The sequence below is a fragment of the Alosa alosa genome, chromosome 20, assembly GCF_017589495.1.
Source record: "Alosa alosa isolate M-15738 ecotype Scorff River chromosome 20, AALO_Geno_1.1, whole genome shotgun sequence".
Classification (NCBI taxonomy): domain Eukaryota; kingdom Metazoa; phylum Chordata; class Actinopteri; order Clupeiformes; family Clupeidae; genus Alosa; species Alosa alosa.
The window spans coordinates 10895121-10914609 of record NC_063208.1 but is presented as its reverse complement, the minus strand read 5'-3'; the positions used below and the strand labels follow the sequence as shown (position 1 = coordinate 10914609).

The 19489-nt window shown below is 38.3% G+C and overlaps 1 protein-coding gene across 1 annotated transcript in view; it reads right to left on the bottom strand.

Annotated features, from left to right (window-relative positions):
- gabrb4 (gamma-aminobutyric acid type A receptor subunit beta4) overlaps positions 1-19484 on the bottom strand; it is a 38532-nt gene extending 19048 nt beyond the window's left edge. Inside the window, exons 1-6 of the mRNA XM_048229063.1 lie at positions 18312-19484; positions 18024-18128; positions 16295-16386; positions 9274-9341; positions 8007-8227; positions 3275-3357 (exon numbers count right to left, since the gene is read on the bottom strand). Of these exons, the coding sequence (XP_048085020.1) occupies positions 3275-3357; positions 8007-8227; positions 9274-9341; positions 16295-16386; positions 18024-18103 (544 nt within the window). The 5' untranslated portion in view covers positions 18104-18128; positions 18312-19484. The remainder of the gene's footprint in view (positions 1-3274; positions 3358-8006; positions 8228-9273; positions 9342-16294; positions 16387-18023; positions 18129-18311) is intronic.
- Between the last annotated feature and the right edge of the window lie 5 nt (positions 19485-19489).

Genomic DNA, 19489 nt, shown 5'->3' with positions numbered 1-19489 from the left:
TACTGTCATCTTAACACCTCTAATATCCCCCCTTTTTAATTTCATTTTATTTCTCAATCTCCCTCCTTGATTTTTTGTAAGATAGCCTTACCTGTGAAGCACTTTGGGTCAACATTGTTGTTTTAAATGTGCTATATAAATAAAGTGACTTGACTCATCAGCTGGCAATTGCACTGTAGCTTAGCCTACTCTACTGTGTCAGCCACCGTAACTGCACTGCAGTATACTAAAATGACATACCCATGTCTGGGACATTTAATCAAATAAAACCATGATCAAGAATGACTACATGGCCATAAAGGTCATGTATTATGTGTGCAGTTTTATCACTGATGTGATTGACAAAACGCACCTAATGAATTTCAATAGATTCTAATGGATGGTAATCAGGACTGAAAAGGCTGTGTCTTGAACTGAGTCATTACAGATTGGACGAAGATGAGGAGGATGAGGAGGATGGGGAGGATGGGGAAGAAGACACAGTGATGTGGAAGCTCATTGTTTTAATACCTGAGGCTACAGATGTAGGAAACTCACAAGAATAGTTAATGTCAAAGAACATCCAATTGTAGTAGTGAGCTCACAGAAAGCATCTGCCACATCTAGGACATTTGATACTAAATAACATGCTTGTGAATATATGTAAAAGCACTGAAATAGCACTGCTATTGGAATGTCACAAATAATGTGAAACTGTGGGTTTTGTGCATATAAAGTACTCTTCTTTGCACACACCGCGCTCTCCCGTTTGTGCTCTTGTTTCTTTGCTTGTAGGTGCGTGATCCAGGGAACTCACAGAAAATCACAGAATGGTCGCACTCCAAAAAATTTTTCTTTCTTGCTTTTAATCCATTTATAAATTACTCTGACATAAATACTTAATTAGCAAGATATTAAATGATACATATATTTATGCATGGACTCTCTATACACATGTGATGGACTTAGCTGCTGGTTCATACTAATTCATTGTTATTTTTAGTTATATCTTATTTGGAACAGATACATTGGCTCTGCCCTGTCAGAAGAATGTCACACCACTTGTGCCAGAGACCTCCTGCTGCTTATCAGCAATAAAAGTGTCTGCCTAAGACATAAACCGCTCCTGGATTAAGTGTTTTCAGATCAGAGTGATTAGAATGGGCTTAGATGGGACTGAATTGATTTGATAAATGCGCCATCCCACTGGGATCAGTTCAGATTAGTTTGGCATGGACAAAGAAGATGAACTTGGACAACTTCATGTTCAATCTCCGAATAAGAGACATGGAATGTGCAACAGTGCCATAATGCTCTCCCAGATTAATCACTGTCCGGTCCTGCAAGGCCCAAGTGGACATTGCACCTCTGAAACCAGCTCCTCCCATTCTGCCAGAGCGCTGCTGACCAACAAGAATGCTAATTACACTGCCAGCACTGTCCAATATGTCTCTGACACCCACCAGGAATCTTATCCTGTCCAGCTTTGCTGCCTGCAGCAAAGCCTCTCCATGCTTTTTGTTATGTCCAGACAAGAATGTTACAATTGCCCTTTTTTTAAATCTATATATAGTATTTGATGCAAACAGTTTGTTTGGTTCTTATGCTTACCAAAATAAAAACTAAATGTGTTGCTAAATGTGTTCAAATTTCTGTCTAAATTTAAAACAAAAAAAATCTGACATGAGAAAATCTTACACAAGTTTGCTTCCAATGTATGTAAATTACTTTACAGGCAAAGATGTTGTGTAAAGTTGTTCTAGAATCTGCAATGTATCCTAAAAGATTCTAATAATGGGGCAGATAACCTGAAAAAGTGTGCACCTTGTGATAAAAGCATAACATTTGATACACTTATATAGCCAAAGGCAGTCCAAAAAAATGGATATTGAGCCATCATGAATTTTCAATATGGCGGCCATGGCAGCCATTTTTCAAAATGGCCACCAGTGACAACAGTTTTCAGATCAATTTTCATGGCATGGCATATATTATGATGTTGATGATCTAGTTAGTTAAATATATTCACCATACATAATTCTTGGCAGTGTCTACAAGAACAATTGTAGATTGTAGTTTATGTAAGTCATAAAAAATTCAAGTTGGCGGTCATGATTTGCATGAAAATTGCAATAAAGTTGCATATTAGTACGATATTGATGATCTCCGTAAGAATAACCCAGAAGCTTCCTTCATTCCCACGATTCAAGATGACCACACTTTCCTTACAGATGTCAGACACATATTCAAGTAGGGCTAGTTAAATTAGCTAGCTTAGCAACATTTAGTTTGACTAGTTTTTCCTCTCACAATTCTTTTTCCCCCCATGAAGTTTAAATACTGGACAAGTGTAATAACTTCATAAAACCCCCAGTCTGAAAAATTGTGTACACTATTTCATTCAATTCAATTGCTTCCCCATGGAACGATGTGACTTGACTATTGCAATGTGCCTTGTGGTATCCTTTTTCATATGCTTCCCTCTAGGTGGACTTACAAGTAGATAAATAAAACTTCCATCCATATCTACAGATTAAGGAAAACCCATTTTATTGTTTTTTTTGATTTCCTGTTCCACATAAGTAGTTAACATACTAAGGCCGTGCTAAGGCCGACTTTGAAATTGTGCATTGATGTTGATAGAAGACGGTTCTTGGTACGACGATATAATACTACAGACAGATGTCTGCTTTCTTGGTTGGTTACTCAACTACGGAATACAGACTTCTGTAACCTTTTCAAAACATATTTTCCACATCATCCCTGTATTATAGCTATCTTCCTTTTTGAAGGGTTAGGGTTTTATTTTCTTCTTTTTTAAAAATAAAAATTAGACAAGAAGTGTCTGATAAGAAGGCACATCTTGTACTCTGTGAGCCTGAAGGAGACTGTTCCAAGATCATTTACTATTTGCCAGAGCATTACACAGAGGTTCCACCCGTAGCTAGTAATGTCATGGTGTCACAGGTCTCAGAAACAAGTATTTGCAGTACTAAATGGCAACACCTACTGTAACCTAACAGCCGGAATATTTAAAATTCACGATGGCTCAATATCTTTTTTTTTTTTAACTGTCTTTGGCTATAAGTGTACCAAATGTCACGTTTTATCACAAAGTGCACAATGCTTGTGAATGCTCCAGCCAAGCCGCCCCACTATAAGGGCATTTTCAAACCATATACGTTGACTGCTTCGGCCCGAGGGAGGAAATAGAATTGTAGCAATGTTGCATAATGACGTACATAGGTTCAGTTATAAGTCAAAATTTGTATCAGTTGGACAATGAAGTACTCACAGCTTTCAATCTCCAAGGTGCAGTTCTGTTCATCAAGAGGGTATCTCCTTAGATCCATCATACATGCAGCAGTGGTTGTTATTCTGGAGGTAACAAGAAATATATATAATTTAATGTTCATTGTTCAACTGTGACTGTGTGATAAGAATGAAAAGCAAGAGATGTAGTCATTTCTGGTGAAGGGAGAGGCTAAATTAATGAAAGGGAGACACTAGCAAAAGCAACGACTGTCTTAATGTGGCAAATGTTCCTATTTATTTGGATTTGTCACAGGGACGTGGTGTGGGACAAGACTATGTTAACGGGGAAGCAAAGCTTCCCTTGGCCTCCGAGAAAAAACACCACTGGTTTGTTAGCTCAAATTTGTGAGTTGAAGTTCGACTGGAACATTGTTTTTTTTTTTAAATACACTGCACCTATTTCTCTTGGATTTTCAGATCCTTTGGTAATACATAACGACTCACCATTTCTCCTATTGCAACTATAATGAAACATCTCTGTTATAGCACAAAGAGCGACCATGTTTGAGTCAACACATAGTCTAGGCAAATGTTTCATCCTGATTTGAGACATTTTTACACAGGATGTTAACAACTGCTTTAGGGTTTGCTGTATATGGAAATACATCCCATGCTACACTGTGTATCTGATTACCGCAGCTTCAGTCAATCTTAAATTTCTTGGCTGTTGGTTTGAAACAGTGTTTCTCAAACATCTGTTTCAGGACCACTTAACTAACCCTAGCTGATTAGACACAGATGCAAGGTCAGCTGCTGTTTGAATTGACAGACCTTTAAAATCTACTTCAACCAGTCAGTTGAATGCATAAACAAGTAGGTGCAATACTCAAATCCCACTGTGGAATGATAAAATCGAGTAGCGGTTTCAGCTGATTGACACCTTGAGACAAAATGAGGATTATTTCTATGTATGATGGTGCAGAGATAAAAAAAAAATTCTGTCCTTCCTGCACATGAAAATGCTGAAGAGGGAGAAGCTTAACACACAAGTAGATTATTGATTTCTTCAGAGAGCATGATGCATGGTGTACAGTACATGGTACTAAACACTATTCCAACCTGGCTGGCATCAGTGGTCATCACATCTCTGCACAAGGTGGGGGCAGTCATAAGCACTCCCTGAGAGCTATACTTGATGATGCCAAGAGGGCTTGGGAGTGTGCCCCTGAACAAGTTATTATAACATAAACCTATTTTGAATAATGGCAGACAGCCTGGAACCACATAGCCATCATTAAAAGGGGCATAAGTGTAACGAGCCAAGTTTGATCACATGAGACTTGAGACATTGCTGCCAGCAAGCAAGCCTGTCAGGAGTAGCACCAAGCCATAATTGACAAGTGTTCCTGGATTTGTTTCTGCCAATGCATTTGAAATAATTTAAGGTGATCTGAAGTGGCACCTGGGTTGGAAGCAACTGTTATGTTTTTTTTGCAAGATACATCTTGAACCCTAGTTTAAACTGTATAGATGTGTTTGAAGACCATTGTTTTGAAATAGCACTAAGGCTACATGGACCCATGCTGAGATAGAGCCATTGAATGTTTAGCAACATTTGAACCTGTTAGGGGATTGGAACTGAAGGTGAAAAGCCTCACGCTGTACTGCAAGTAAGACACATAAATCAATTTCAGTAAATCCAGAACAGACCTGATGTTCTTTTCGGGATACAAGGTTTCTAAAACTGCCGAGGGTGACTCGGAAACCTTGCACACACTCATATCATGGAATGACCTCCTTGAACCAATTAACCTAAAGGTGGTCACTCCACTGAAGCAGCTATTTTGTCTGTGCCAGAAGCCTTAATGGCAGCCAGAGTTGCAGCTCGGTCCTCACTACTCATCTTGCTTGACTTATTGGCAGCTTTTGACATGGTCAACCACCACATCCTACAATCCATACTCTCAAAACATGGGCATCATAGGGAAAGCACACTGCTAGTTAAAATCCTACCTCACTGGGTGATTGTTCAATGTGTCTTTGCTAGGACAAACATTTGCATCTCACTGCATCACCACAGAGGTGCCCCAAGGCTCAGTGCTGGGGCCCCTTCTCTTTTCCATATACACATCACTTCCCTGGGCCTGATTATCCGCTTGCACAGCCTCTTAAATCACTGCTATGCAGATGATAACTCTATCTGTCATTCCCACCTGACAACTCCATGGTCTTGGCATGGATCTCGGATTGTCTCTCTGACATAACCACATGGAGGAAGGAACATCATGTCCAATTAAACCTCAGACCGAAACCGAAGCCAAACAAATTATACACAACATCAACATCAAAATTGAACCCTTAAGTCTTGCTCCTACCAAGGTTGCAAGAAAGTTCGGTGTTATGATTGATGACCAGCTGATCTTTTCTGACCATGTCACCTCAGTGACCCATGGCACTTTTCAATTTAGGAAAAATATGGCCGTACCTAATCCAACATGTCACCCACCTAAGACCATGGTTATCTCTTGCCTTAACTACTCTAACACTCTCCTAACAGGCCTTCTGGTGAAACTGCTAGTTTTCAATCAACCAAAAGCGGCACCTGTTATCCCCTTTTTCATTGAGCTCCACTCACTACCCTTAGCTGCCTGCATACAATTCAAATCACTAATGCTTGCCTACAAAGTGATTGCTGGGTCTGCTCCCACTTACTTAAGTGCTCTCATAAAGCCTTATGTTACTTATGCTGTGTTCCACCAAGGAATGTCATCTGGTACTGCCTCCCCAACACACACGGCAATCCAGACTATTTTTATTTGTTGTTTCCTGGGATCAACCTACCAAGAGCCACAGTAGGAGTGTCCCTCTCTATCTTCAAGAAGCTCTTGAAGACTCAACTCTTTCTGAGAGTACCTCCTGTCCTTACACATCTAACAACCCTAACCCTAACCCTAACCTAACAAGCACTTACCATGCATTACCCTTATCCTCTCCTTTAAAAATCTAAATCTAAAAATCGCTATCTTACACTACTTAAAAAGCATTACGCCACTGACCAAGAAAAACCTGGTCTATGGCAAAAGGCGCATATGAAGCACAGCCGAAGATGCACTGTCACGAAATGTAAGATTATATTATTAGTGCACATCACCAGCCTCAGTCCACAACTGAAAATAGACACACCATGACACAATTAAAGTGACGAGGAAACAGATTGCAAATGCCAGCATTACAAAATGCAGAATTTAACTGCACTACAGATGCTCCCAAAGACAGCTGACAGGCTAGTAGTGGAAGTCAAAGTGAGTCTTATAGAGTCATGACACATCAGACTGACAAGGTTAAATCAGTAGGGGAACATTGGGTTTTATGTCAACGTTTTCAGATGTTTTCAATGTTTTCACTGTCCACATGATGAAAATGCAAAGCCAATGTTTTCAAATGAATATGATATCGACACAAATCGTTCCATTTCAGGAGCTCAAAAACACCGGAATAGTGTGGACGAGAGGCACATGAAACAAAAGTCTTTCAGATTTAGGGCCCTATCTCAGCGATCTAAAACGCATGGTCACTTGTGAATAGCTTAGGGGTTTGTCCAGTCCACATTGGGGGAGGTTTTGTTATCAAACATTGTCAAACGTCGGATGCCTGGCGCAACTGATTATGTTTCTTAATCAGTCATGGGTGTGTTTTGGGCGTAACATCCTTTAAACCAATGAAAATTATATCTGCCATTCCCTTTAACAGCAAGCAGCGCAACTTCAAACAGCGCATCAGAATTTTGATAGTCAGCGGCGCATTTGAAGGAAAATAGGGTCCATAAACAAAAACATGTGGGGTGGATGTGGATGTAGCCTAAATGGGGATGTAATTATTTGCAAATTGCAAAAACGCATTGGGTACATTCAATTTAAAATCGTTAGCATAAGACTGAAATTAGAAAAAAAAAGAAAACAAAAAGTTAACTTGATAGACAAGGGATAAGATATGGATATGAGATAGATACAATATGGAGATAAATTGATTATTTTATTGATCCTCAAAGGGAAAAATGTGGCCCTATGAGCTACATTTGATGCCATGCAGACTTGCTAGCCTTTTAACAGGCTACATACATGTTACAGATGTTTCATAATAGTCTACATTTTTGTGGGTAATGAGGTTTTGCTCACTTATTACCATTAAATTTGAGAGCATCATTATTTTGTATTTTATACCTAAGTATATTGCGTTGCTAAAATGTAACCAGTACATTTCAAATTTACAATTCTTTCCAGAAATCGAACCAGCAAGAAAAACATCCTAGGGGAAAAACCCCATCTCCAACTTACATGTATTGTTATGGCTAGTATAGCTAACTAAATCCTGCATCTTGTGTCAACAATTGCACATATACTGTTGTCAATTACTGTAATTATACCCCAAAACACTAGGGCCACCAAATCATGAAAACAAAAATATCCATTTACAATATAATGAGGCTTTAAGGGAATTTCTCCCCTCCTTGCATAGAAAAATAAAATACAATCGTATTTCATATTTATATGTATATATTCGTAAGTATATTCATATTTCTACAATATTATTGAGGGTTAGATTAAAAGCTGCAACAATGACATGACTGCTTGTCAACATGGTAAGTTGAAAATTAGAGCAAATTTAAATGGCAGATGATTGAATAGCTTAAAACGAGCCTACTGAAAACTTGTCAATATGTCTAAATTTAAAGATTTGACATCAGATGAATTGATATTTTCATGATTTCTTACCTTAGGCCGTATAAAACGGTACCATCTGGATGGAGACGTATCATACGATTCTTTACGGTCACCCCATGGAGAAATGACTTCTTGTCATTGAGGAAATAGGTGTCAGGGAGCCAAAGTTGGTCTGCCACACGGTTATCCAAAGTCAAGTTAAGTTCCATCTCTGTATAGGCAAGTCGCTTATCTCGCCAACTTTGTTGAAAATACATCGTGATGGTATAATCCTGATAGGGAGAAGAAGACATTTTGATTTGACCTAAGAGTACAATTACATAATTTAGAGGCAACATCACAATCAAGCATCTATGCTTTCACAATTAATCACATGAATGATGAAAAAATGCAAGATTGCCAACGTACTTTTGATAATGCACCATCTATTGTCCAGCTATATTATTCTTCCAACTACATTATTCATAATACACATACACATGATAATATCAAAATGAATCCAAAGACCGTAACTATCTACTTTACATCCATTAATTCATGTAATTATTGTTTTCATATGCATTTGCAATACGGATGCACCGATATATCAGCCAACATCGGTATTGACCAATATCGGCCTTGTTGACTGTAAGGCATTCGGCAAATTTATATGACATTTACTGATGGCAGTGGCTGATGTTTATCTGTTATGTTGCATCAATTCTGCACTAGGTAAATGTTGCTCTATTCATATTTGAGAATTTGGTCAACTAAGGATTAGTACACAAAGTTTTGCTGCTACTGATGTTAATTGTGCTAACTTGTCAACTCTATGTACAGTGCACCTGACATGTCTTTATTATTCATCTTTCATATGACACACATATTGGCAATGTAGTTTACTTGTCTGCACCATTTTGCAGGGTTATAATGCATTTTTATTTACAAAGACTGAATTGTTGCAGCAAATTACCATAATTACTTCAGTCATAGCCTTCTCAATGTATGTTTTGAAAACAAAATGTACTATTTAACATTTTGAATATGTTGTCTTGTGTTTGTTCCATGACGTACCCATTCACAGGTCCCTGATGAACACACTAAGGCATTTAACTTCCATACTTAAAAACAATAAAAAGCTTTGGAATCTGCCTACAGTTTTTTTTTAACTTCACAAGCAATTGTTGAATGTAGCACAGAGTGCAATTTATATGCAACATGGTCAACAAGAACACAATAGATTGAAATGAATGAATGTGTCTCTCTAACATCTTTATTGCAATGAATAAATAAAACGCTATTACAATGGAAACATTTGTCAACATGCTTTTAAACTCACCATGTTGACTTCTGAGATTGAGTCAATACTGGCAATATTGATGCTCATTCCTACAACAACCGGAGAACCTGTGGTAAGACAAACAAAGAGATATTCAGTAAAGACACATACTGTACATTTAAAAAAAAAATCTAGTAGGCCGATTTCTGAGATCACGAGGGAAGTCTTGCTGGTGATCTTTAGGAATTAGGCTTGACAGATACTGATGAAATTAGTCCCCAGTCCAGATCCAAACCAGTTATGGAGATGAGCTACCAGACAGGGAGTGTAAAGTAAACAATAGGTAAAAAGTCAACACCCATACATATTTTATCCAAGCTGCTAGATCTCTGTTGGAATCTCAGGGGGATTTTTTGGTACATGAATTTGTTTTTTACCTAAATGATGTGATAAAATGGAATCCTGCCCTGGCCATCTGCTCAATTTACATCTGCAGTCTGAGTAACTCTGTAAATCTACTTGGGAGGTGTGTAATCCCTATATGTGAGGCGATCTGGCAAAATGAGTCACAGTGACCCAAAATTCAAAATTGAGATTTTGGTATCAATGGACAGAGGACACAGTAAGCTTTAAAACAATATCCTGGTCAAAGTCACATTACAAATCGTTGTCAAGATATAGAATTTTTTAATTATGGCATCCCACCAACTTTTTCCAATTAAAAAACTGAGAAAATTGAATTTACAGGTTGCAGGCAGGTACAGCAGGTAGTAATTTTGGTAGGAATTAAAAAAAATTTAACTACACGTTTTTGTCTTGACTATAAAAATTAGGGAAATTCATTTTCATATAACACCAAAAAAGAAAAATCAATATCTTCAATCGCTTTTGAAGTAATCGGCCTGTATCTCAAAAAAATAGAATATGCGACTTGTGACTCATTTTGTTAGATTGGGTCACATATTAAATAGGAAAAAGTGAGATACATAAATCTGTGTCATCTGCAGCTATACATGTTACTTTCTATAAAATTATGAGTCAGAGTAAAATGCAGGGGACTAAGGACTGAACCATGTGGGACCCCATTTGAATTTCTAACACAAATGGGGTCTAACTGAAAAATGAAATTTAAGAAGCCAAATGCTAAATAAGCACTACAGTGGGTTACAATCAAACTCTTGGTTGGAAATACATTGCAGAGCATGACAGCTAGACTATAGAGCAAGTGTTAAGTTAATTGCTAGTGGGTGGCAAGAGGAAGGCCACTATGTGGAAAGGCAAATATACACCAGAACAGAACAAAAGCCCAAGTAGAATGTTGAATGATTACACAAGATCCCCAAAACACAGAATATCAGCAAATTAAAGTGTGTCAACAATAATGATACATTTCCTTAATAACATATCATAACTATTTTCTTCTATGATTATATCTCCATATGCCATCTTTCTAAGAGCAATGCTAGCTTGTGGTAGCTCACCACCGCTAACTAGCTCTGTCTTCCATTTCAGCCATTTCACATAGCTTCACTGCAATTTTACAAAATGGATTCAATGAATATTAGTGGCAATGACATGACAACACTTTGAAAAAAATAACTTATTTTTGGGTGTCAACTGACTGCATTTTTTGAGGAATTTCTTGCCGTTGAAATGCAGTGCAGTTTTTTGGACATGAAAAAAGTGCAGTACAATATATATACTGTGCTTTTTTCATGTGCATTTAATGCAGTATTTTGGAGCGCCTACCAACAAACTTTACTTTTGATGTGTTGTTTAAGAGATGCTGCTCATAGGCTGTTTGCTAGAGGAAGGAACATGTCTTTAGAGCTTTTCCTTGCAATAATGGACATGGGCAAACAGTGTTTTTAATGGTACATGGAAATATTACCATTTAGGCTAGTTATCCCTCCAGTACATACAATTTTGTTACTATTCTGGAATGCATTGTGGCGTGTGTCAAAACACTACTTGTTCATCTGACCCAGATGATTACACAATTTAGGGGTTTTACTCATTGACAAGATTTAGCGCTAGCTGTTGGCAGCGGTTGTTCATCTTTAGATGGTTATCCATATCAGACATGTTCTTATTTTTCTAATGGAACTTGATGATGTGGGAGTCTTAGAGCTATGCTATTAAACCTTTTGAAAGAAAATCTTGTTTGAAGCGCTAATGCTAACAATATGAGAAACCAAAAAAATCAAATACCCTGACCTTCAACACACATAGAAACTACAATGCAGGAGGGCTCAAAGATGAAAGCATGATAAACCTGATATATTGTTCTGCCATTTTTATCCACCACTGCATGAAATGTTTAAGCAGTGTAGATTAGAACATGCCTCTTTTAGTCGTTTCATTAAAAGTCTTTAAAATAAAAATTAAAATAAATAAATAATGAAATAAATAGAAACAAACAAAAAAAAAGACCATTCTTACATTGTGTGCTGAGCTCAACCTTCCTCTGGTAGCTATGTTAAATTGTCCTCTCAGGGACTGGTCTTCTCTTATCTCTTCTTGAGCTGTATCTAGGCTACCCTCCTGTCTCTCTCGGTTGTGTTTGCTTCATCTGTTTTCTCTGTCTTGCAGCTCTCCTTGTTGTCTTACTTGCAACTCAGTTGCTCACTTTGTCTGCCTTCTGTCCTGGTCGGATGTGACTGCATTCATTTAGATTGCACAGCAAAAAATGGCACTGTAACTCTGGGCTATATACCAGCATGTAATGTTAGTCATCAGTCTACGATGCCTCTGTTCCATCAATATATAGCCAAATGTTCTATGAACATATATATGAACATACTATTCATCAGAAATAATGGGGGGAGGGGTTAAATCATTAAAATCTAAAGATATAAATGATCTACACCAGCCCATTGTTAGCAAGCAAAATGGCACATCAGGAACAATCATTTTCAAATTCATTATAAAACATAATATAATTAGGAGATTGTTGAAAGTTGAAAAAGGCAGGAAACAGTTGCTCACGATGAGTGCTTTACTTGCAAAGTCTGTAATGTTCTTTTGGCAATGTCTGGCATGCATCTTAACTCAAAGGTACATTTTAGACAAGTAGCATCTATTTAAATTACATTTTGTTAAAACAATGTTATTGATTAACAAGCTATTTTGTTGGTAAAACACAACTGAGGTTGCTACTAAAATTTTCATGTGGGGCCAGATGTAGTGTGATTTCTAGAAGCAAGGTCTACATTTTGGAACACACACTTAGCTGTCTTTCCGTTAAAAAAGCACTAAAGAAAAAAAGCACCAAATGCTCTGAATGGTTGTCTACAATACACTACCGGTCAAAAGTTACTTACTTACTTAAAAAATTCCATTCCACTCCATTATATACTGTACAGAATATCAGCTGAGATCCGTTGCATTGGTTTTTTTTTTTTTAATCAGGGCAGCAAGAAATGGCTTTTCGATGTTGTAGAAAGTGGCAATATCTACATTGCCCATTATCAGCAACCATTCATCCAATGTTCCAAAGGCACATTCTGTTTAATAATATGATATCATTTTAAAAGGCTAATTGAGAAAACATTGGAGAACCCTTTTAGCCTGGCGAGCCAGACCCACATTAAAATGTAGGGTCTGAGCACTCACCGTTCGCAGTGCTCAGTCCGAGGGGCGGGATAATCAGTTGTCTTTCAAATTCCCTCTGCACGCAATAGGACGCAATAGGATATTTGTTTTCAAGTAGCAGGGAATTCAAGCCAAACCGTTGCAACTCTGCCATCAATCATCATTATATTTATTATTCATTATTATTTTATATTTTTATATTCATTATTATTATAGCCCACCAAACGACTCTATACACGATTTCAATGCCTGATTAAATTTCGATTTCTGGAGCTCACAAGCCAACGGAGAGTTGCTAGACTAGCCCTGGCAGCAATTTGCTGCCGCTAGAGGCGCGTCTAGATTTCTAGGCTAGAACCCTTTTGCAATTATGTAAGCATATAATGTAATATGAAAACTGCTGCCCTGATTAAAGAAAACAATGCAACTGATCTCACCTGGTATTCTGTCTATAATGGAGTGGAATGGACATTTCTAATTGACCCCAAACTGTTGACTGGTAGTGTAGATGCAATATATGTATCTGCAAGGCATCTGGTTGACTAGGCAACTGCTGCTTGGTAAATTAACAGTGTCAGAGTAGGTTATGCTACTATAACCTAAAGTGCTGTCTGTGCACAATGAGAAGTAGGACTTCCTTATCAAAGAAGAGAAATGTTATTTCACTTCTAGCACCATTTTTTGGTTGCTGAATGTGTAGCCTATACAATCTATACAGAACTCATTTAGTTACTTATTTCGTCACTGTGTACTCTATATATTTAGGGAAAACTTGAGTCTTGAACATTAGTCAAAAGGATTCAAGGATTTTACTCAAAAGGATTGTACATGCAAAGGATAGATTGTGATGATAAATGGCTTTAGTCCCTTAAAGAGCCCTATGGAATGGTTCAATTAGTTTCCATGATGTAAACGACAAACTAACTTAATATTTTCCTATCATTTATACAGTATTATAGCAGCAGTAAGGAGATTTGCAGGACACTGGCAACCTAACTACCAAAGAGACAAACAAAGTCTTATAGACCAACAACAGCCCTGTTTAGCTGTAAACATTACTTTCCGACAAAGTATAGCAATGGAATGTTCTAGTAAAAGGTAACTTTTTGAAAAGAGGCTTACTATTTCAAAGGTAAAATAAGATCTATCCTCCATCTACAATGCCCATTGACCCATGAACTTTTTGTATCATAGAAACAGGAAAGACGGATAGCACTGGGTCTATTGCTTATATAGACATAAAAAATAGATCCATATTTTCTTGGTCTTAGCTGACAACTGATATTGAAAATCTAAATTTTTGGTCTAATCAGTATATTTTCATTGTCTGTTTGAAATATACTGTACAGTGCATGAAAAGTAGGCTATTCAACTCCCCTGAAAGTCAGCAACCTTTCTTATGGCAGAAGAAGCCAAAATATTCTTAAACAGGCAGGTTTTTATTGCAGACAACATTCTCTAATATGTCCAGGACATTTCCAAAGATAAGTTATTTTTCTCCTAACATTAAAACAAACTCAAAACCTGGTATTTGCAAGTAATCACACCACTGTGGTTTGGAGCTCCAAATTCACAGATGACAGTGATGCCACTTATTTGATGACATCTTATCTTAACTTGCCACTACCCACCAGTGCTTAAAGTAGAGATGTTCTGATCATAAAAATCACTCATGGTCATTTGCAAGGTTGTGGGATAAAACAGGAAATGAAAGGGGGCATAAATGAAAGGTGCTATACAAATAAAGCTTATTATTATTATTATTATTATTATTATTATTATTATTAAATCTAACACCATTACACCAATGCCTTGAAATAACACCATCCCTGTAGTGAAATATGGCAGTGGTAACATCATGTTGAAGGGATACTTTTGATCTGTAGGAAATTCAAAACATTTCAGAATTAATGGGAGAATGAATGGAAAATGTTCTACACAATATCACAGGAGAACCTGTTGTAAAGCTTGTGCTTGGAAGATGGTTTCCCACCCATTAGGACAGTTAATCAAGGCACAAGGCCAAAGCAGCAATGGAATGCTTCAAAATTATTAAACTACATTTTCTTGAATGGCCCAGTCAAAGCCCTAATCAAAATCCTTCAAAAAATCTGTGTACTACAGTCGAGAGGTGCCATTCCACCAACCTATAATTAATATTTCTACCAAAAGGAATGAGGGGGAAAATGCTGCATATCAACATGCAAACCAGATATGGACTCAGTTCAAATGGTATTGCAATAAAACGGTAGAGTATTAATGCTTTTTGGTCATTTTTGTGTACAAATTATATATTGTAGCGTGCAAGGGGGTAGTACACTTCTTTGTGTGTGTGTGATGTAATGAGCTCCCAGAATGCAGTACAAATGTGTTGTGAGGACATAAATGTTTAATTCTCTGTAAGTGTTTTTTGAATGTATCTACCTTTTGTGTCTCATATTAGTGTGTACTTAGCCTGTAAAAATCCAACTCATTCACAAAGTGAATAGAGTCAGGTGACTGTAGATTGGGAAACACTTGCATCGGGACAGGTACTAGCGGTTGCTGCTTTTATTTATCACAATAAGTTTTGGTTTCGTCTTCCCCTCTCGTCACTGATTGGCCTGACATTTTTCTTGTCTGAGGGAAACTGTTATGAACTGTGGTGTTTCAGACTAGATCTCCCTGAAAGGAGATCTAAGTGGGTGGGGTCATGGACGGATTATGAACTTTCGGGCCCCTGGGCCCAGATGTATTAAGGGCCCCCCACTAATTGTCGCATATGTGGGAATGGGGTTTGGGGGTCCTCCCCCAGAATTTTTATTTGTTTGATGTGATTTCCTGTATTCTGGTGCATTTTGGAGATGGCCAATACTACATTCAATCAGATTCATAGCCTACATCCTGATTTGTTGATATTGAGGCAATGATTCCATGCAAAAGCTTGGGCTTCAGGGCCCCCATGACCCCTTGGGCCCCTGGGCCTGGGCCCGGTAGGCCCGTGCAGTAATCCATCCCTGGGTGGGGTCAGGCTAGTGTGTACTACCATTGTCATTCCATACGCTCACTTGTAAAGTATGCTTTTACAACGTCAAATACCAAATACTATTGTACAGGCCTACGATTCATGAACAGTAGGACAAACAAATCCTATGGGTGTATGATGTGACCTCTTCAGTTATGTGGTTGTAAACCTGGTGAAAATGCAAAACACTATGTTCATTTCATTTTAATATCACAAATAACAAACAACGCTTATATCTTCACAGTTAAGCATCAGCAAGTTTGAGTATTGTGCAGGTCAGCCTCTAGCACAGATTTCCTGAATTCCCAGTGGACAAAATCAGCAAACCTGTGGTGTTTTAGCTTTAGTCAGTAAAGTCCAAAGAGTCAAACATGCTGCTGATCCAAATATACTCATTCAGAGAAGTAAGCATAAAAGCAATCAATTTTATGTTGACTGATGGATTCTGAGACAAAGTTCTCAACACATTACTGGGTGACCTACCTCCAAAATCTGGTCTTAGGCGGATGTCATATCCCTTTAGCAATTTGTCCACTGTCCTCTTTGCCACAGATATTCCGGTCTTCTCATTGGGACTGGTAGGAGCAGGGAGAGACCGGTTAGTGTGGCCAAGTTAATAATATTTCAGTTTTAAGCACCTGTGAGGGTGGCAGGCTGGAAGTCAGAACACGCCCATTTGATTAAGCATGTGTGCATTTGTGGGCTGTAGATTTCCAACATGTCACACAGAGGAACATAAAACACCTTTTGCACATCCATTTAAAAAATATATATTACAGGGGGGAAAAAACATCCCTAGGCAACGCCAGTTTCAGTATGGTGTGTTGGGTAGGAAAATAAGGTCATTTCGTTGATCCTACTGCAGATAGCAGTGACCAATGAGAACATTGAAGAAAATGATTTCAATATAAGCCTCTGCCTTCTAATGTCAGTTCAACAATTCGCACTGGCATGCGCAAACAACGCATGCTCACTGCTTAATATATGTTAGTTTATTAGGACTAAATTGCTTATAGCCTATTGGTTCGCTGGATTTCTCACAGGGGTCCTCACCACCCCTTTGCGATTTCGGTTGCGATCATTTGCAACTGGTTGATCACTGCAATTTAGGCCATTCATGCCTATGTAAACTGTATGTAAATCTATCTACCAGATTAAGGGATTATTACAAACCCTTCAAATCCGTTTACCGAAGTATTCCCTTATAGGTTAAGTTAAAATGGAAGACACATGTTTTTGTAATCAATCACCAGCCAGCCATCATGATAATTGTCAGTAGGCTACACCTGTATGTTTGGTGACATGGTTTCATCCGTGATTCATGGGCTAACTCAGCTCATATTAATAATTGCCATGAGGAAAAAACTGGTTTAGACAGCCGACTAATAATAATGACCAATAATTCTCCACGTGTGTGCGCGCGCGTGAGCGCCAGTGTGCGAGCAAGCGCGCGCACCCTGTAATTTAGTGTTAACTTATCACTGATCAATCTGTGACACGTTAGACCTCGAGATTCAAATACAAATGTTATACATATGACTATTCACAACCAAACATAGTTTGTTCATACTACACGGTAATGTGTGTGGTTGTAGACAGAGGCCTGAATGTGTTCACACACACAGGCTGGTCGAGCGAGAGAGAAAAGGAGAGATGGAGAGAGAGAGAGACCGATTGAGAGAGGCCTGTGTAAGAGCTGACAGAAAACGATGAGACATTTTAGCCTACATTTTTTAGGCAAATATTAGTATGTCAGACATTCCCTATTAATCAGATATGGCAAAATATTCGGGTTCCTCGATTTAGGATTCACAATTCTGATAGGAAACATAAATAGGATCACTTTAACCTCTGAGGATATCATAAATACGTTGGCAATGCCGATAGACGTGCGTATATTTCACTCTCCCTAGCGCGTGCACATCCCCCAACCACATACACACACTGACACACATACACACATAAGCGCACGCACGCGCGCACACACACAGTCTCTATCTCTCTCTCACATACACACACACACACACACACGCACAGCTATCCCACGGACACATGTAACTGTGGTATTTTAGATAGGGTAGCCTATCTTTCGTTAATGCTGATGACACATTTGCAAATGCCTTTCCTTCTAGTCTCTAGTCCAGGTGGCAAGACTGTCAAGCTGTTATGTATCTGTTGCTATGGCGTGATGCTTTCTATTATGGTATCTTACCTTTGTGCGAAGCAGACAAAGGACAAAGCTGCCAGAGCAGAAATAATTCCACATAATTTATCTTCTTGAAGACCCAGCATTTCCACAAATCTTTCTATTCAGTTTCTGTAATCCAACCGTGTATGGTACACGTAGAAAAAGAAAAAAGGAATGGAAATAGGGGGGTAGAGAGATGAAAAAATCAATAATTGTAATGAGGCACTGGGCAAAGAACTGATATATATATATACATAGATAGATTTGCTATCTGTCGGTATCTATAGATACATATATGCAGGATGTATTTACAAAGAGGTATGTTTAAATTAGTTGTTGTCCCCAGATGTTTCAATCCTCTTCCAGTCTAAGGATGGCCATGCAAATCCCAGATCCCATGGACTAACACCAGGAGATGAAACATTTTGATTAAAACCAACGCTGGTAATTATCTTCAGCAGGTGAAAGACAAACGCACGTCGAAAACTGAAAAAGTAGACCTAAAGAAACCAGCGCTGTCCCTTTTATGTTGGCTGTTGTAATTTCCCAGTCCAAACCTCCATAAGAATCATAACTCCAACGCTGCTCCTGCGTGGGGATTGCTGTACAATCTAAAACCTATAGTCGACACTAGACGTCGGACACTGAAAAGTCCATTTACAGAAAATGTAAAAATTAGAAATGTGCATATCCCCATTTATTCCATCTGATCGAGTAGATTGTCAGTCTCCCCTGGTGAAGCGAATTGTCTACTGGAAACATGTACATTGGGGAGAAAAATACAGCTGCGATATCTCATCCAGACGTTAGAGCAGCAAATCTTACTTGTTTCTGAGAGAGTGAAAAGAAAGAAAATAACAGAAATAAAACTTAACGAAAACGAAAAATATATTCAGACCGTCAAAAATCCAAGATGTGTGGTTCACAACAACCTAATAAATGTCCAAGATGCATATCGGGAATCCCAACCGTCTTCCAGCCTTGATCTCCCGACTGAATATGTTCCTTTGGTCTTCCTTGAAAGTAAGAGACAGTGTAGGCTACAAATGGTGACACCGTCTGATTCAATTACCAACATGAAAGAAACGTCCACATTAAGACTTAATATACAGTTTAAAACTAGGTTTTCGGTGCTTTAAAAGAATACATGACTGTTGATATCTGAAGGAAACTGGCAGTGTTCATTTCTATTTAGCTTAAAAAAAAGAGGCAAAGAAAAAAATTAAACGCCAAGATATGTGAAACTGGAACCCTTTCACGCGCTGAGGGGATGATCGAAGAGAAATTATGTCTGCAAGAGTCGATTCTCCTCGCAACCCATTAGAATGCTGTGAGAGTGTTCCCATGGATTTCCATGTATTTCTACCACATAGGCTATCTCAACACAGAAGGGTGCGCACAAACACTCAGAGACACATAGACGTAGGCTAAAACACACAGGGAGGAGGGGGTAACAGTAGAATTGTGAATTATAGAGAATTTGAGGTTAT